This window comes from Saccopteryx bilineata, chromosome 6 (assembly GCF_036850765.1).
Source record: "Saccopteryx bilineata isolate mSacBil1 chromosome 6, mSacBil1_pri_phased_curated, whole genome shotgun sequence".
NCBI classification, from domain to species: Eukaryota; Metazoa; Chordata; class Mammalia; order Chiroptera; family Emballonuridae; genus Saccopteryx; species Saccopteryx bilineata.
In genome coordinates this window covers 135,605,895-135,625,527 of record NC_089495.1, presented here as the reverse complement: position 1 = coordinate 135,625,527, position 19,633 = coordinate 135,605,895, and the positions used below count along the sequence as shown (strand labels likewise).

The following is a 19,633-nucleotide window of genomic DNA, read 5'->3' as shown; positions in this document are numbered from 1 at the left end:
ATGGAGCGCTGAGTTGCAGGTGTGAGAATCACTTGGGCTGGTGGGCAGGTGACCCTCACAGACATTGGGCATCCGTGGACACGGTCCTTCTGTCCATCTCATTCCGCTTTGTCCAGACCAGGCCCTGTGTGCAGCAGGCTCTCACCTGGGTCTCTGTAGTGTTGCGTGGGCTCCATGACCTTTAGGAAAGTCATACTATTGCCCTTCAGTGCCACCTGTCTCGTGCTCTGTGCCTTCTTCAGCCATTTACCTGAGCACCTGGGGACAGCACGCTTCCCTGTGGTAGAATTAGGGGGCCATGGTGGGAAGGACAGCCATTCACTAAGTCTTCACAACCATTTCTGCAAATCCGTCTTTGAAGGATGGGGTTTTGTGATAATTAATCTCCATTATCCACTCCAGTGAAATTATATAAGACTTTATAAAACCTCGCATTTTAAAGGCAAGCAGTAACTATATATTGTAGTGTTACTGTTATCTGTTGTTACCGTAGCTGTGTTTCTGTCCTGGCGAATGTCCCCTGCTCTGAACCAGTCAAAGCCATGATGGCTCGCGTGACGGATGGTGCACTCAGCCTGCCGAGGGCGCAGCTGTTCCAGGGCTTCGTGGTCATGATACTACTCTCGTGTCTCACACATTTTCCCTGTGCCTCGGGGACACTCGAAAGTCAGGTCATGGACATCCATGATATATTTGTGGCTGCTTATCTTTTGAATAACCTTCTTACATTGGGGGAAATTCTTGGGTTATTAGTTTTATTTTCCATTATGGAAATAAATGGAGTTTCCAGTTTCCCTGCGGACCTAGCGTGTAACCTAGGCTCTGCCAGTCAGGGCTGTCCCTGGTCAGAGGCAGTAAGGAACACTGGCCATGGGGTAGCTCCATGCGGCTTGGGGACCACAAGTTTCCAGGGGCCGGGGCCTGTGTGGTCTCCACATCCAGCATGGCTGCAGATGCTGAGCCTGGGTCTCCACGCTGACCGCCCCGTCCTACCCACGTCCTAGAGCCGCCTTGTAACCCGCAGGCCAGCGCTACAGATGGCAGCAGGGTATGGGGGTCTGCTGTATTGGGTGTGGGAGCCCCCACTTTGTGGTAGGGACAGCAGCCCACACTGACCGTGTTGGAGCTGGTGCTGCACTCCTTGCCACGAACCGTGTGGTCATCCTGTCATAATCCAGCTCAGCACATGAAGAAACTTAGGCCCCAGAGTACACCTCCTCACCATGGCCCTCTGTGCCCTGTCCCGCTGACCTCCGTTCCTGCAGGTGGTCTTCTCTGTTGCTCCTCCCACGTTACTGGTCCTTAGTCCACTGCACGTCACGCACCGTGCTGGCGTCCAGAGGCGACCTGACCTTCCCGAGGCTCGCACGTGGGTGGGGAGGACTGACACTGGCTGATAGCCACCCTGACGACACTGCACCAGGGCCTGGGGACCAGCACCGTGCTCCCTGACAGCGACCTCCTGCACAAGGCCCAGCTTGTCCGTTTACTGATGTTTTCTTGTTATTGCCGGTCTCCACGGAGCACTTCGCAGACTTGGCCTGGGATCAGCTTCCTCATGCTGATCAGCGCAACAAAGAGAAGTCCACGCAGGAAGAAGTCAGACACAGAATGAACGGCGGAGGGCCAGGAGGCGCATGAGGGTCTGACAGAGAAGAGGTTGGCCTTCAAGTCTAGAAACGTGGACGGCAGCGTTCCAGGGGCAGCACGCCGGCTCGTAATGAGGTCCTTCTAGAGAAAACCAAGAAGGAAATCCCTGAGTTTTCATTTTAACTTTCCTCTCTGCCTTTAAAGCCAGCTGTCTGTCTGCTTCAGGAGGGCCTCCAGGGTCAGGCTGCGGCCCCTCGGACCTGGAGCCTACTGTGGGCGGGGATTGGGCTCCTTCGCTGAGTGCCGAGGGCTCTCAGACGGCTGGGTCTAGACTCCTCCTCATGCCACGTGGGTGTTCTGAGTTCCTTTCCGCTCTGGAGATTTTGTGCACTCCGGAGCCCTGTTAGAACGTGCTGTTGGGTTCTGCTGCATGACAGCTGGTGGTGCCTCCCCCTCTGAGCCGGGGTGTCCCGTTGTGTCCCCTGGGCGTGTGTCCCACCTCCCAGCTCTTCTCCCGCACTTCAGAGTGAGAGGCCCGGCCGTGTGTCCCCTGGTTTGTTTCTATTCCCTTGTGTTCTGAGAGGTTTGAATTCCCTAACTTATAAAAACAACCAGAAATACTTATTTTGCCATTAAACCAGCCCTGTTCAGAAATGTGAGAGCATGGGGCATGTACGTCCAGGAAGTTATGGACTCCTCGGGGATTAGCCTAGCCTTCCCAAGAGGACAGGCACACTAAGTGACACAGTAGCCTGCTTCGGAGGGCCCTGGTGTTCGGGGCGCCCTGGCCAGCGCACGGTAAGACCGCAGGGAAGATCAGCACGGCTGGAAGCCAGAGAGTCTTCAGGTTAATTTTATGTCCCACGGCACAGGGGAAGCGATAGATGAGCTCTGACATCGCTGGACTTTGGGTTCTGTCCCCACATCCAGCCATCAATAAAGCATTAATACCTCATCCAGACCCCTGGGTTTTAAGCCCCCCCCCCCTTTTTTTAGGCACAGAACCCATTTTTCATGTGTTGCAAGGGATCCTGTTTCTACAGTGGCTGAGGCCAGAGCTGTGACCTCGTGGAGTGAGAGGGCTGCATGAGGTCTCATCTTGTGCCCTCTGCCAACAGCACCTAGGAAGGCGAGGGGAGTGGCAGCAACTGGAGTGTCATCTGTGAGGTTTAAAACAGAGGATGATTCAGCGTTGCCCGGGGCTGGGCACCACGCATTCTAAAGGGCCTGGCACAGAGGAGGCACGGAACAAAGTGTCAAGTGACATGTTTGCCCTGGGTCTGCTTGGAAACGAAGCAAAGCCTCTTCCTTGTCATGGTCCAGGACAATAGCAAACCACCCATCAGCTGAGCCGGCCCACTGCCTGGCTGGTCAACCAGGCTTTATTGGCAAACAGCCACACTCATTTACCTGGTGTCATGGCGGCTTTTGTGCTACAGGAGAGTTGAGTCTTTGGGACAGGGACCCGATCGCCCACAGAGCCAAGACTGTTTAGTGTGTGGCCCTGCAGGGAGCGTCGGCTGCCCCTGGACCCGACCACAGGAGTCTGGTAGTTCTCACGTGCACATGGCTGAGTGGGGAGACCGATTCCAGCGACTCAGCAACAAAAATCCCAGAACACAGTCGTGGACGGTCAGATACAGAAGGGACATTCGTTACCAGCATGTCCAAATCTCTGTGGGGTTTTTTTTGGCGCGCGGGGGGGGGGGGGGGGGGACACAGACACCATTTATTAAGCACCTGCTGTTCGACAGTCTCTATGCTCAACTTCCGTCCCACAGTAAGCACGTGGGGAGGACAGCGAGGGTGAGTGACAGTCGGGGCCCAAATCCTAATGTGTCTGCCTTGCAAGCCCGTGGGCTATTCTGTGTGCCATTCCCTGCCTTTCTAACACCGTCCTTCTCCTGTCCCTCCCCTTTATTTGGTTATCAGATTCCTCCCTCTCTGTCACCAAGTAGATGTTGAGCTCCTGGTGTTGCCACCCTGACCCACTGCTGGGGCCACAAGGCGCAAATGAGATCCCCTGACCCCCACTGTCCAAGGTTGCAAAGAGAGGTCACCATGCGACATGGTGACCGCCTCCACCTGCATGCCGTGGATGCTGGGAGAAGCCGACAGCATTTGTCTGGTAGGAGACAAAGTTGGCTCCCGCTCTGGGAGTCCCCAGGATGGGAAGTCAGAGACTGAGAGGCTTGGACCAGTCAGCTGAGATGGCAGAAAGCCCAGAACCTCGGGGCTCGTGCAAAGGGCAGGCAGCCCGATGGGCTGCGGGGTGGTGACAGTGTGCTCAGGAAAAGGCCACCAGTCAAATCAGGGTCTCTCTACACCCCGATCCACAGAGGCTGCAGAGCTAGTTGAAAACCATCACACGGTCATTATGATGCCCTTGTGCTTGGTGCTAGACCCGTGAAGACAGTCACTGTTATACAATAAACCCGTGTTTATTTGTGCTTTTAAGAATATTTGTTGAGTGTTTATTATACATAATTATTGCTCACTGATTTATTTAAAGTGGACAAGTGAAAACAGCATGTGCACGTTGGGTATCATCAAAAAATCATTACGGCTGATATTTGTTCAAGAGTTTGGAGTCTGTGATGTTCAGATAACTGCTGTTTTATTTGACTCAATTCAAAGGAAAGACTTCTTACTAAGCCCTCGGTGTGGTTCCTGTCGACTGGACACCACCTCACAGGGGATCTTGAGGCAGCCAACAATGGCATTCTAGAAAGTCAGAGTTGAAGATGACGTGTTCTCTACCTCAGAGGAACAGCGGGCCTCTCACTTGTGTGTGTAGGGCTCACCCAGCATGTATTGAGAGAGTTTGCTCTCTGCCTGACGACACCTGCCGCTAACAGCTGTGAGGACTGTTACATACCTGTAAATCCCAGGAGGACGTCAGAGCACGTGGGGTGAGCTGGGGCTGAGGAGAGGTGACAGAGTGGAGGTGGCGAGGCAGCCGGCCCCTAGATGCTGACTGACCAGGCTTTGTAGCAGGCTCTGCGTGCTATTCTCTGGGCATCAGGGCCACAGAGGCTGCAGTCCCCTGCAGAACACGCAGTTTTGTCATGAGGTGGAAGGCCAGGTTACCATGCCCACCTGACCAGGGCACCTTCGTCAGATGTGGCCCAGGTGGCAGGACCCTCAGTCTGGCCACTGCCAGGTGCCTGGGTCTCCCTGAGGTGGAAGCCACTGACCAGGTCATTGTGCCCTTCCTGGGTGTCCACCAAACTGTCCTGGAAGCCCCGTGACAGCAGGCCAGTGGTGAGGCTCACGTGTATACTAGAATGTTCTGAGCTCAGTCATTCAGCGAGCACATCCCCAGCCGGCAGCGCTGTGATGTGGTGATGTCTGAGTGTTTCTGGGACAAGCAGAAGGAATCCAGTGAAGCCCTTAGCGAGGAGGGCGGGACTCGGGATGGGGGGCAGCTGGGGACCGCTGTGTCATCAGCTGGGAAGCCTGCTTTTGAGCCGATAGGTATATATTACTGGCCTAGAATGGCTTCTCTTGTGCTGTGTGAAAACACTCATTTCATAAAATTTTTGTTTCTTTTCCTACTAATGGCAATTTTTTTCTATAGATCTAGCCACTAAGTTTGTATTTTGTAGATAGAGCGCAGAATACATTCCTAGCAGCTGTGGCTGATACAATGCTGTGAGAATACTCCAGCTCCCAGAACCCTCCTAGGCACACCCAGGAGGGAGCTCACCTGCTGTAAGGAAGTAACTCAGCGCCAACCAGGCAGCTCCCTGATCTTTTCAGCCATTGGCTGTGAAGGACATGCTGTAACACCCTATAGGCTGACCCTGTGTATATAAACTAGCTTACTTCCTGATTAAATCAGATCTGCGTCACTGAACCTGGTCTCCGGAGCTGGGTCTCTGTGTCTCCGTCGTCCTCACCCCCGGTGGGCCTTGTCCACATATTTAATTCTAGGTTTTGGTTTTTTGGGGTTTTTTTGGCAAAATGTTCTCCTTCTGTGTCCTATTTTGTTTTTGTTTAAGAGTCGAATCCATGTCTTAACCCCGTTTGGGCTGCTGGGGCAAAGCACTGTAGACTGGGTGACATGGACCTCAGATGCTGGTTTCTCATGGTTCTGGGGGCTGGAAGGTGTGTTCACTGTCTGATGTGGACCCTCTTCCACGTGTGCAGGGCCAGGAGCTCCATGGACCCCTCTGTCAGGGCCTGGCTTCCCCTGGAGGGTCCACTTTCCTGAGCTGACTGCCCCAGGCCCCTCTGTCAGGACCTGGCCACCCCGGAGGGTCCACCTTCCTGAGCTGACCGCACCTCTGGCCCCTGCCTCCTCACGCCGTCACGGTGGAGGTTAGGGTTTCAGTGTGTGAATTTGGAGGGGGGCACACACGTTTCGTCTATAAAATCTGTTTTAGAGAAGTGGGCACTGTATCATCTTGGCAAACGCTGCTGTTACGCAGCTCAGGGCCTTTTGGGAGCCTGCTGTCTGTCCATCAGCGGAGGCTGGTGGTGTCCACGGCAGCACAGAGGTGAGAGTCAGAGGCGCTGGGGTTCGCATTCGGCTCCTCGGAGGCTGTGAGACCCCAGGGAAGTTTCCTGGGTTCTCTGAGACTGAGGCTCACTGCTGAGGTGGGGGGATGGTAGCACCTACTTGGAGAGATTGTCAGGGGACCCCAGAGGTGCTCGTGTTAGGTCCACGCAGCAGCCAGCTCTGGACAGAAGCAGGCCACCTTCATCCCCATTGTGAACGTGAGGGCACTGGCCTTCCCTGGGTGCGCAGCCTGTGGAGCATGCTTTGATGGTGCAGATGCTGACATCACATGACCCTGGCCGCACAGCCACTCACGTTCCTCGTGCAGGTCCCGGTCCCGGGCCTCACCGTGACTTAGGATATTTTGCAGAAGTGCCCTGATATTAGGTGTTTTAAATGGACCCAAGTGGTTGGAGCCTGTTGCCAGAATTGAACCTGGTGACTAAAGACCTTTGTCCATTAGCAGGTGCCCAGGGGGTGGTGCCCAGATGGTGTGCTGGGACATCCGTAGTGCTTGGGTGCAGACAGGACTGGAGTCGGGCAGAGACCTGAATCCTGACTGGGTCGCCCGCACCCATGTCTCCCCAGTCACGTGCTCCCCAGGGAGGCCCGGAGCTGGCAGGGTGGCAGGACTGGAGCACTTGGGTGTTACTGTTTATAAAATGATGCTAACACTGTGATGAGAAGCAATGCGTCCTAAAGAGAGGACAGCTCCTCATCCCCTCCCTCCTGTGTCACCTGTGCTGCGACACTACCTGCCCAGTGTGTGTCCCGGTCACTGTAGGAACCATTGTCTTACTTAGGAAGCATGCACTCAGGTAACACCCTTTTTAAAAGTAGGACATTTCTTATTTTTTATAATTTCCATCTAAATCACAGTGCATTTAGCAAGTAGCCTGCTGCTCTCTCCCAGTCCGCTTCTGAGACAGAGAGGTTATGAATTATAAATATTCAGTGCCTCGCGGAACCCGATACAGAGAAAGCACTCGGGTATGTAATGAACTGTGTACTTTTCACGTAGGACGGCACCCCATTCTGCATTGATGTGGATCCTAATTACAAAAAAAAATTGAATTCTTGACCTCCAGATGTCTGTGAAGTAATGCCGGGTGTGACTGTCATTCCACTCTGAGCAACTCCCCCCCTCCCCCCCGGCTGTCCCCGCTGCCATGGGCATGGGTGTGCAGACTCTCAGCTGGAGACGGGCCTCGGGCCCTCCAAGAGTCCCTGTCAGCCCCACAGCTCGGTGGCCCCAGGAACTTGGGCTTGTTTGGCTTCCCGACCACAACCGGCAGGTGGGCTCCTGGCATGTGGAGGAGCCCTAGGAGACACAGGCAGACACAGGAGCACATCTGTCCTTGCGACACCTGTGATCTGGATGACAGCCTGCTGTGCAGACAGACCCCAGTGACCCATGTGCATTTACCCCGCCTCTCTGTCCCAGCAAATCGGCTCAGTTGCTCCCGAGGGGACATCAGCTCCGCGGCCTGCACGTCTGCCCTGTCTCTGCTTCCTCCTTCCCTCTGCCCTGCTGTGCCCCCATCCCCTTCGCTTCCCCCTTGAGGAGGCACAGGTGCCTGGGAGTCAGTGCACGTGTCCAGACGCTGAGCCCTCGTCAAGACCAAGTCGGACTAAATGACCTTCAGGGAAACTCCAGGAGTGTGGGCCATGGCTGATGGCTGTGTGTGTTGTGGGGGCAAGGTCTCCTCATGGCTGTGGCCTCAGTTCCCGGGGACACGAGAACACAGACAGTGACCCTCTCACCCAGCCCCGTCACGTTAGTGGTAGCGTAGCCTCTTTCCTGGGGTCCTCATTTTGATCCTTTGACCTCTAAAGCATTCTGCATCTGTCCTGTGTGTTCTATGTGGTATGTCATTGTTCTTGGCATCTATTACTAAGCACGTGCTACATGCCAGGCACCGTGTAGACCTGGGACTGTGCCATCATATCGGACAGACGCTGTCATGGGTGCGTGCAAGGGAGTTCAGCAAGCCGTGTCCGGGGTCAGGGTGGCCCCCAGTGGAGAAGCGTGCATGGGGAGACACGAGAGCCGGTTAGGGGCTGGAAAGTTCAGAGGGCGGGTGCTGTTCTGGTCGGGTCGGCTCTGCGTGCCCGTAGACCAGTGTTGGTATGTGTGTGTGCGTGTCTAGAAGACACAGCTGATGGGGCTGTGCGGGGCTGTCCTATGAGAAGCGGGTACTGGCCCGGTGGCAGTAGAAACATGATTCTGGATGTGCGTGAACATCCATGTGAGAGGAGGGCCATCACGGTCACCCTGTGCTGTCTGTGGAGTTGGGGCGCTCAGGAGTCCCAGCAGGAGAGGTCAGGTCAGAGTTGGGCACACGGATGTGAATGGATGTCCTGCACGTGTAGGCGGGGCTGCAGGAGCCTGGTGGTAGGGGGCAGGAGCACTGTGGAGGAAACATGGGGTACAGTGGGCTTGTCTGTGGGGTTCAGCGCTGAGGGACGTGCCTTGGGACTTAGGCTGTGTAGAGAGCAAAGGTCACAGATCAGCCCTGAGTGCACGGTGCCTGAGGTCAGGGGAAACTGAGGCAGCCAGTGCAGTTGGGGAGCAGAACACATTGGTCTGCATGGAAAGGTGTCCGCTGTGCTGTGGTGAGGGAAGACTTACAGTCCCTTGCCCCTCTTTGCGGTGTCTGGGGCACATCCCCCCTCTGCACAGAGAGAACAGCTGAGGCTGGTGGTCTCTGTTTCAGAACTGGACTCGGGAGCTGACGGGGATGGAGGAAGGGCGACTGCTGCCTGAGCAGGAGGGAGCAGATACCTGTCACCGGAGGGACCTGCCGATGAGCAAGGCCAGTGTTCCTGTCACCCCTCCCCAGGCCAGTGCGAGGCATTAGGAGAGCAATTCTGTGGCCTGGGAGGAAAGCGAAGTGGGCAGTTAGGCTCCGGGAAGGTGAGTGGGGAGTGAGCATCGTGGATTGAAAGCCTGCCCGTTAGTCACAGGTGTGATGGATGTGGAGGCCCTGGACAGGCATTGGCACCCTGGCGTGACACACGTTAGGCGTGTGGCTTAATGGGGTCGGCCGGGGTGGGCCAAGCACCCAGGCTCCACCGAGGACAGGGCCCTGTGTACACTGCGTGTGGACCCCGGCGGGCAGGCCCTGTGTCCCTAGTCCTGGGCCACAGTCACTGGCTGAGTGGAGCTTCGTTTTAACAGCCCCCTCCCTGTAGACCTTCAGAGGGTCACGTCCTCATACCGCGTGTTTTGAATAAGACCCATCTGCAGCCAGAGGTTGGCTGGTTGCAGTGAATGTGTGACTCGTGGTGCCGCAGGGTCTCTGGCCTGGTTTTTCAAAGGGACGCCTGTCTGCCACCCAGAAGGTTGGCCTTGCACACGGGGATCTGCATGTTTGGACGCCAGTCAAGTGGCTGCCGCCCCCGCACTGGCTGACAGGTGGGCCAGCGAGACCTGCTGGAGGGACCTGGAGCAGGGAGGCGACCCTGTTGCTAAGCAACCAGTCCCAATCTGCAGCTTCTGGTCCAGGGTCTCAAGGATGGCCTGGCCTTGCACTGAAGGGCTTTCTGCGCTTTGTGCTGCATCCCTCCCTCACCAGTAACTGTCACTGTCCACCAGGAGCCGGAGGACCTGCCCAGGACCCTGGCAGACGGAATGACTGAGGACCCTTTTGAACTGTGACATTTGGCTCTTCATAGTCCTCTGTCTGCCTGCTCTGTGCTTTCAAAAGACTTGGGTGATTTTAATCACAATTTCCAAAACTACTGAATGGTTCCAAATGCCTTTCAAATTCAGTTTGGATTTTTTTGTTCTGCGGTGACATTGTCCTATACTGGAAGGACCTCGGCACCCTGTTAGGGGAAGCGGGTGGTTGAAAACTAATACCCTGTTTCCTGTTTCCTCCCTGGAAAGAGCGTCTCAAGAAGAGGTCAGGGCCTCTTCTGCTTGTGTGGCGTTCCCCCCGCCCCATGCCTCACTGTCTGACTGTGATTCCAGAGTTTCTCTAATCCTATCAATCCCATGCCAGGCTGGGGAGAAAGCGTCACGCTCCGCAGGAAGCCCCAGGGAGGGGTTCAAGCAGAGGACCTGCAAGGGGCCCACGCCCACCGATCACACAGCGCAGAGCACCCCCAGACACCTTAGTCTGCTCACGGGCTTGCTTTTCAAAGAATGAAGGGAGGTGCTGTGAGTGGCTGTGACAACGTTGGCGTGCTTGGGCCTTGGGAGCCCGAGTGAGCAGGGCCACAGAGGAGCGAGGTGCTCACTCTTCCTAGGGCAGGGGTCCCCAAACTTTTTATACAGGGGGCCAGTTCACTGTCCCTCAGACCGTTGGAGGGCCGGACTATAAAAAAAACTATGAACAAATTCCTATGCACACTGCACATATCATATTTTAAAGTAAAAAAACAAAACGAGAACAAATACAATATTTAAAATAAAGAACAAGTAAATTTAAATCAACAAACTGACCAATATTTCAGTGGGAACTATGCTCCTCTCACTGACCACCAATGAAAGAGGTGCCCTTCCAGAAGTGCAGCGGGGGCCGGATAAATGGCCTCAGGGGGCCACATATGGCCCGCGGGCGGTAGTTTGGGGACCCCTGTCCTAGGGAGATGAGAGCCCGGCTGCCCGCGGGCCTCCGTGAACGTGTGGGGGACCCCGTGCCCATGGGGACAGGACGTGTGCTCACTGGCTGTCTACCCGACCTTCCCCATCCGCCCAGCATGCCCAGTGAGTCTCTGGATGCTGGAGGACAGGATGTGCCTGGACCCTGCCTCTCCGTGGCCCAATCGCAACCCTCTTGCTGTCCCTCACTGCTGTCCCCTGTGTTCCAGCTGGCAGGGCCTTGCTGTGTCTCGGTACTGCTGCCCTGGCCCAGCGAAGCCACCTGAGGTCTCTCCTGCAGGATAGGTGACAGCACTTTTGCCAGAGAGGCACATGTCACCTTCATCACACTGGCCAATGGTGTCCTGTGGTCCGCCAGCCCTAAGAGATGCTAGCAGGCAGAAAGTGATTCCTGTGTGCAGCGCTCATGAAAGAGAACGCCGAGGGGCGCTGTGCTGAAGGCCTGCAGATGGCAGACCTGCGCAGGGCAAGAGAAGGGGGAGCATGGGCCAGCACCCCAGAGCAGAGGCTGGCGGTGGAGGGAAGTGTGGCCCCATCCAGACTCACCGTAGACAGCGGCGCCATCTGAGTGGAAGAGCCCGGACCTCTCACTCCCGGATTCCTGCGCGGTGGCCACACCCCATTGCGGTGCTCAGCCCACGCAGCGCCCGTCTGTGAAGGAACCGCTGCTCCCAACCTGTTGAGGAAAAACACCCTCCCGGGATCCTGGAGCGACTACACGGGACCTGGGACTCCGAAGTCGTTTTCCCGTTTCAGTTCCATTTGCAGAGTCCCTCCTGTGACTGATCAGCTGGCCTGTGGCCAGGGGCAAAGGAAGGAGTGCTACTTTGGGGTCTGCTGCCCCTGGGACACCAGCTCCCCCACCATGTCCAGACGCTCCTCCTGAGCGGTTCAGCCAGCCTGCGGACGAAGACCGCACAGTGACCAGCTTCAGCCGACTCTGGGGTCTGCAACGCCCCGAACACGAGGTGGCTATCAGGTGGGAGGGGCTAATAAACACATAAGCTGTTATTAAGCCCCCCAACTCACTTTCATTTTGCCTGTCGTGGGGAGATCCAGAATTTCACAACAGTTACTGTGTGTCTTTAAAGAAAGACGGTGAGTAAGGACGAGTGTTTGAGATGAGTGTTTTCCATTTGCGCGTTCAGATCCACCCCCGGCCCCCACCCCACTGCGTCCTGGGCCACTTTAAGAGCAATAGGGAGAGAGGGTGGAGAGGGGTGTGCAGCACGTGAAGGACGGCATGTCCAGCAGGCTGTGGGCTGCCGTGCTCACCTGTGCCAGCAGATCTCGTGTAATAAGTGTGCCCTGCCTGCCGTCTGGTGTTGAGGCACCTGTTCATGAGTGAGGTGGGGGATGAGCCTGCTTGTCAAGGGAGGAAGAAAGCCTCTGGAAGTGGCTCCTCAACCCGCCACACCTAGAGTGTTAATGGGTGCCTGTGGGGCTGCTCTGCGCACAGTGTGGCCTGGTGGGTGTGGAGGGCCCATGCAGACTCTCCCTCACACACTCCTGTGGCCATCCTCCAGGCAACGGCGTCACACAGCCAGCTGGCCCTGCCCCCAAGCCCATCAAGGCACACACCCGCCAGGAGCCAGCGCTGCGGCCCTCTGCCACGACCCTGTGAGCTCGGATGTGGGAGCGTTGGCAGGCGGGTTTTGAGAATAAACACGAGGGGATGGATGAGACCACTGGATAGACAGGGACCACATCCTGGGTACGTCAGCTACACACGGAGTATAGGGAGGCAGGGGCTGCCTCGCATGGTGGAGCCTGCCGGGATTGTGTTTGCTCCTGACAGAAGGTAGAACCACTCCCTCCCCTCGTCAGAGGTGAGGGTGTGCTCAGTCCAGAGCAGCCCTTGTCTGGGCCCAGTGCTGTGAGCGGCCACACTGGCCACACCAGGGCTGTGCAGGGGAGGAGGAGGATGGGTCCTCACAGAAAGGACCACAGGATTTGTGGGGCTGTCCCGGAATTCCCACAAACCCCCTGAACTGACTTGTCTGGGATGTCCCCCTTCAATGATGCGGTACCAACTGGTCCTCACTGGTGATCTTTCTTGTACTGTTAATGTAGAATTTGAATTTCCAAGCAATTCACCTTTTTAAAACATTCTGGTATGGAACTTGGACTTTCCATCTGACCCTAACCCCACTGAATTCCAGCAAATCACAAAGCGTATGATGTCACATGAACCTTGGCTCTGTGAAGTGGTGTCACCCTGACTGACCTCACAGCCTGGGCAGCAGCACCCCCAGCCCACTGCTGTCTCTCGGTGGGATGTAGTGTGTGGGCTGTGCGGTACGGGCCTCTCCCTGATTCGTCTGGTCTCCACCCCAGAAGTGGGTTCCTGTCTGCATGCCCAGCCGGGGCTTCCCCTGTGCTGCCTCCTGCGCTCCAAAGCTGAAGATCTTTCCACATCTTCTACTAAAAAGTGGGTGTTTCATCTATAAATTTTGTTGATTGGCTATTTTTGTAGGAGGGTGTTTTTGATACCTGAGCCTAAAGTATTAAACACAGCCATCAGCAAATCATTGGATTATCCAAGAATTATAGTTCCAGTCCTCTGCCTTCTCCGGACCTAACGCTTACTTTCCTGTTATGTATACAGGCAGTCGGGTTGGGGGGGCCTGCAGAAGGAACCGGAACATAGGCCAGGCTTGAGGCCTTCTGGAGCTGGGGTGACAGGAAGCCTGGGCACCGGGTCCCAGGAGCCATGGAGAGTGATCGCCAGGCTGAGGCAGCCTGGTCACAGCAGGACGAGGGTTCTAGAGACCTACACCTGTACCACACAAGGACTCATTCCAGGAGGCCCTGCAGAGCCCTGGACATAGCTGACCAACACCAGGAGACATGCTCCAGGAGCTGAGACAGGAAGGGTGGACAGTGGCCTCTGTGAAGGACCGGTTTGGGACTATTTCTGGCTCCGCTCCGTGTGCCAGACGGCCTGTCCCGTGTTCGTCCTTGTTTGCTTTCGTTCCTCTTTAAAATGCAAAGACTCTTAGCTCACAGGCCTTCCAGAGCCAGGCAGCAGGCCAGCTGTGGCCAGCGGGCATGGCACACCCACCTGGATGCGACTTGGGGGTGGGGGGGAGCACTGTAGTGGGCTGGCCAGGGCTGTGACGTCCGTCCCTGCTGCTGATGGCGCCTGGCTGCGGGGTACCGTTCTGAATTGGCATCGTGATCAAAAACACTGGCATGGCATCTGGGTCCCTGCAGACAGGGGCTGTGTTGTTCTGCCTCTGTGACCAGCACATTGGAAAGAGCAGCTGCAGTTGGTGTCACCTGACTGTGAAGTGTGTGACAATCTGCTGTCATTCTCCAAGAACATCCTGCCGGCAGCCCAGACCCCACTGGTGCAGTCAGTGGGGTGCTGATGAGGACCAGCATCTTCCAAGGCTCTGCCAGCGACCTGAGTGAGCCCCCACGTCCCCAGGGGGCTGTGCTGCCTTCCCCCACTGCTTTCATGGGAAGGGGACTGCGGGGGCTTCTGTCAGTCTTTCCTGTCACGGTCAGCTCTGCTGCACGGAGACCTGTGTCAAGGGTGGTTCTTCCTGTGGACAGGGGGGCTGGGGAGAGAGCTGCATGCTGCCCCCCGTGAGCTGGACCAGAGGACATGTTGAGTCTTCGTCAGCCTGGGCTCTGCAGGTGTGGACCCTGCCCTCCCCGTGGCACAGGGATCTCCTGAGGAAGGCTTTGTGGAAAGCTGGTTGCAGGCCTCCCCAGGGGGGCTCTGCCTCTGAGCTGCCCAGGACAAGAGCTGCCGGGGAGTTCCTGACTTCCCATTCTGGGGGCTCGCAGCTTTCCACCCAGCCTGTCGTGTGGGCGATTGAGTGCCTGTCCTGGCCTCTCCTCTTGTGTCCGCTTTGTCTCTGGGGGTCATGGCCAACACCCCATCTTCCCTCCACTCAGCTTGTGCAGGGACAGCACCTCCCCTGCCCCCACCCAGGGCCCCTTGGGCCGCACACACAGGCTAGGCTGGGAAACTCCCTGAGGCCTCTCCTTTGTTCCCCTCCATGGCCTCTGCTCCCTAAAACCCAGCTATGGCTCACACGGATGCTGCGCTCCAGCACGGGAAAGGCCGGCGTGGGGAGTCGCGTCCGGCCGGCATGGGGGTGGATGTAAAGCTGGATTCGCCTCATCTCCCCACTGAGCCTGCGCCAGACTCAGATGACTGAAGCTTCTAAAAATAGCCTTGGCTTCCGCAGACCTCTTGATCTGCTCTCTACCTGCAGAGCTCCCCCCCCCCCGCCCCGTGAGAATCAGCCCCCCAGCCAGGGCACCACCAGCCCTTGAGCAGTTTGAGCGGCTGTGCAGGCTCCGGGGCGCTAATCCCCACAGCAGGCCTGTAAACCTGGTGGTAATCTCCAACCGCCAGCCCCAGCCTGGCTCTCTGTTCCCGTGCCTGTCATCTTATTATCCCATTAAGTGCCCGGAGCGCGCCGTCCATGGGAAGAACAGACGGTGGTTCCAGGCGGCCTTGGAGACACCAGGCAGTGTCTCCTCTTTGAAAGCAGTGGGAGAGTTCCTTCCCTGCCCACCCTGGTGCCCACGTACCCTGGATGCTGGGGAGGCAGTCCTGCACTGGGCCTCAGCTTCCCATCTGCGCACTGAGGGAGCGTGATGCCTGGTTCAGCCTCGGGCTGGGCTCACAGCCGAGCAGCCCTGCCCTCTGGGGACTCCGGGTCATTACAGCGGGAAATCAGGAATTCAAGACCGACTTTGGGAGAGAACTTTGAAAATAGACATGAAAGAGGCATGCCTCGCTGGTGATTATAGTGATTTCCTCCCAAAGATCAGGTTTTCCTCCATAAAAACACCTCCATTTCTTTGATTGCTGCGGGGTATGAGTGGAAGGCTCTGCAGAGATCCACACGAACATGGAGACACGGAGAGTTCAGGCTGATTTGCATGTCTCCGTGGGTGTACCTCCAGCCTGCTTTTCCGTGCTGTTTACCTTGGAATTAATCTACTTCGGAGGGCTGGAGAGTTTCTGGCAAAGCCTGCCGTATTCCTCACGCCTACAGCGCACTCTTGAGTTCAGCGGGGTGTGCGATGTGCACGTGTCCAGGGTCTGCAGTGTTGGCAGCGCCTGTGTTCAGAGAGAGGGACTTTGGACTCAACCTTCTACCCACCGAATCTAATTTCTTTTGTAGAAATTTCTAGAGGGGCGGAGACCTAGGGCCCAGCACATTTCCAGGAGACTTTCTTCTCTGAGTTTAGTCTCTTTATTCCTGGAGCACCTAAAAATTAGGAGTGTCAGGATCCTGGGTGGGGGAGGGGGTTCTAAGCAGCTGCCCACAGGAGGTGAAAGGATGCTGTGGTTTGTAGGTGCTGTGTCCACGTGGCCGGTGGTACAGTGGGCATCAGCGCTGGGCACTGGGCCAATGTGCCCAGGGGCTAGGGCTCAGCAGAGAGTGCCATGTGGGCTCCTGTGCACCCCCAGCCCCACACTCACCACCTAGCAGATGGGGGTCTTGGCACCAACGACACTGTTTACAAGCAGAGGCCTTCTGGGTGCTTAGTGCCTAGTGAGGCGCTCTCGGGAAGCTGCCAGAAAAAACTTACTTACTGCCCATCTCAGAGTGGAGCCCCATCCACAGTGACTATGTCCCCCCAACCCTCATTTTTTTCTACTTTTTGTAGAACTGTTGAGGAAGAAAGGAAAGGAATTGATTTTGAGAAAAGTAATTTTTTTCTAACCAGAATGATGATTTTCAAGTGAGGAAGACACGGAGCTGGGCGGAGCGTGGCCCCAGTCGGGGTGTGTGGCTATGGGCGTCTGTCTGCAGGCATGGGGCATCTGTCTGCAGCTGTAGCACACCGTAGTGACACCCCTTCTGTTGCGCAGCTGCAGACAGCAGAGTCCTGACCTGCGCGGCGGTGTGGCGGATGCCTGAGGAGTCAGAGCCAGGCAGCCACGAGTCCCCTGACGAGTCCTCGAGCACGGCGCACGCCCTGGAGCTGCTCTGCGACCTGGACCACGCGGCACACGGCAACACAGCCTGGTAGGTTCTGGGTCCTTTCGCCCGAGTGGCCCAGGGTGGGGGGTGTTAGTAGACGCACAGTGGTGCAAACCCAGTGCAGAGCCATTTGTGCACCAGCCTCCTTTCTTTGAAAAGGTGCTCTGAGTTGCTCTCTCTTTTTCAATCCCAGTTGTTTTCTGGATTGGACACATTACAGTCCCCCCCGCCCCCTACGGTGACGCTACGTGCGGGGTCATGTGATTGCAGACCCTGCTGGAGTGTGGGGATGGGGGGGCCCTATGCAGCACTTGACTGCATCTCTCTCTAACTCAACAGACACACCAAGTCCAGCAACCTTATGCTTTAATTATTTGTTATTTCAGGGGGAAGGAGTATAATCTTTGGGGCTGGGGGTGTGAACATGGGTGCTCTGTGTGTATGTCACCTGACCCTGGGCCCTCCGGGTCATCACCTGTTGTGTATTCCACCACATGTGTCACCTGCAAGACCAGGGGACCGTTCCTTAGGGCTCTCTGGCCCTCGCTGCCCCACCATGATCCCAGGGACCCCCTCGGAAACTCACAGCTCTCTGTGAAGTCGTGGGAACCTCAGCACACTCAAGTAGCTGTGCTTTCTATACGGGACTGCAGGAGCATAGCGTTGTTATGGGTGTGCACGCTTGCATAGTAATTATTGGTTTAGTACGGTAACACTTCGTGTATGTGTGCATGTGTGTGTGTATGTGTGTGTTTGTGAGAGAGAGCCACCTCCTCTGCATAGCCAGTTGTCTTAGTCAACTCTACCAACTAAATAAGTTTAACTTAGCAGATATTTATTACACACTTGCACGTGTCTGCCAGGCTTCAGAGGCCAAAGTGACGGGTCAGGGGACCTGGCCTGAAGGAGTCACGATTTCTCTGGGACAGCTAACCAGACCGCAGGGCAGTCTATGACCTCCACTGAAGTCATTAGGACTTGTGTGCATGAGCCCTGAGGAAGGGGGGATCACTTTTTATTAGTAGAGTAACAGAGGGTGTCACTTAGGAAGTGACACTTGGAGCTGGGCCTGGCCCAGTTTTCACCATCAGTGTGTAGGTCTGTGGGTTCCAGCCAGTGCCTCTCACAGATGGGACAGAGCCAGCCTGCAGACACACAGCAGAGTGAGGGGACGCGGAGGGGCAGTGCTGCAGCCCAGGAGGACTCCCCCGGCAGGCTGAGCGCAGCGTGTCAGTGCTGTTGGGAGTTTCCCGTTCAGACATCAGCCATGTTTCCCCAGCAGCCCTTTGCACATGCGTGTGCACCTATGTGCATGTGTGTGTATGTGTGTGCGTGCACGTGTTCCAGGAGGCGCCCGGCACTGGGGCAGATGAGTAAGACACGGTACAGGTCACAGTCACCTGGGGAGGTCGATGTATGCGGACAGTATTCGTGAGCTCAGGGAGAGAACTTGCCTGCGTGGGGACAGGGGGCTGCGGACAGGGCTGGAGGTCATTCTCCCCGGCTGCCCACTGAGACTCAGCTGCTGCAGCAGAGTTGCTGTCAGAAAGGCCTGTCCACGTGTGCATCACTGGGAATGACCGTTGGGACGAGCTCCCAGTCTGGGCCACACGCCTGTGGCCGCACAGCTGATCTGCATACCCCTGGCTCCCGTGTTCAGACCCGCCCTGGAAGCCATGGTTCAGAGGTACTGCCACTGTTCGCTGGTTCTTGGAGTCTTCTCGTTCCCGGGACGTGGGCTTTCTGAGTGTGCTGTCAGGTGACTGCAGACCCACGTGCCTTCGTCGGGACAGCAGAGAGCCCAGGTGCCCACCCCTGGCCCCGTGGCTGGTCCAGAGGCCCATGTTGCACAGGTGTTCATGGTGCACGTTGAGTTCACTGCAGTTGCATCGCCGTGTCTATTCTTGCGGCTACCGCCGTAGTTGTGATCCAGAGCCAGGGTCCCCACGGACCCTCTGACAGCCACAGGTGGTGAACTTGGCAATTCCTGAATGTTCTATAAATGGAATCCTACACAACGTAACCGGCGACAGTAGCTTTTCTCACTCATCATCGTTCCTGGAGGCTCATCCGGGACCAATGGCTTTGCCCTACTCATTCTGTGTAATATCCTTGTTAGGATGGACCACAGGGCATGTGACCTTCAACTGCGGGGGACCCCTAGGGGCCCAGTGTTTGGCTGTTATGAATAGAGCTGCTCTGAACAGGAATGTGCAGGTGTCTGTGTGAACCCAGTGCCCCTACTCTGGCTGCACTCTTGTGCCGTGTGGTGGCTGCACTCTTGTGCCGTGTGGTAGTGTGCACAGCTCGTAGCAGCCTCTGACCCCCCCCCCCCCCAGTGGCTATGCTCGGCGGTCCCACCAACCATGTGGTGAGCCAGTGTCCTGCTGCATTCATGGTGTGCATGAGCTTCTGAGTGTCTTCAGTGCATCACAGTTTTATTATTAGACAAGAACTTTGAGTTTGGAAATTTAAATGTGTAAAGCATGCTGGGGTCAAACAATACAGTCTGTTTTGTGGGTGTGTCTGCATGTATATGTCTGTGTGCGTATGTGTGTGTCTATGTGTGTTTGCTTTTCTTGTTGGCTTATGAACTGGCGCTGAGTCAGTTCCAGGAGCGGGGCTCCCAGATGTGTCCTGGACACCAGCCGCTGCCAGCCAAGGGACACAGCCAGGAATGTCACACAATTCCTACGACTTCAGACTCACTGCTGCAGGCAGCGGTGGGTGGGGCCTGTCCAGGGCCACTAGGCATGTTCTGGAGCAGCCCGGAGCCCAGTGTGGATGGCCCCAGTGTCTATCCCAGCCTCCAGCAAGGAGGGCCTGGCGGTGTGCAGCGGGCCGGGCTGGCATAGCACCAGCTCTTGGGGTGGAGCAGCAAATGTGGAAGCAGGTTGTATGGGACCCTAGATGAGTGAATGGGTTTCAGGGCTGAGCAAGCCAATGGGGCAGTGTCCCAGGAGCACCGGC

General features: G+C 56.4%; 1 protein-coding gene across 2 annotated transcripts in view; it reads left to right on the top strand.

Moving 5' to 3' along the window:
- EIPR1 (EARP complex and GARP complex interacting protein 1) overlaps window positions 1-19,633 on the top strand; it is a 78,751-nt gene that overhangs the window by 28,293 nt on the left and 30,825 nt on the right. Inside the window, exon 4 of one of the 2 annotated variants that reach the window (XM_066236176.1) lies at window positions 16,552-16,708. The exons of the other annotated variant lie outside the window; for it this stretch is intronic. Coding sequence (XP_066092273.1) covers window positions 16,552-16,708 — 157 coding nt within the window. The remainder of the gene's footprint in view (window positions 1-16,551; window positions 16,709-19,633) is intronic. 2 annotated transcript variants of the gene reach the window in all.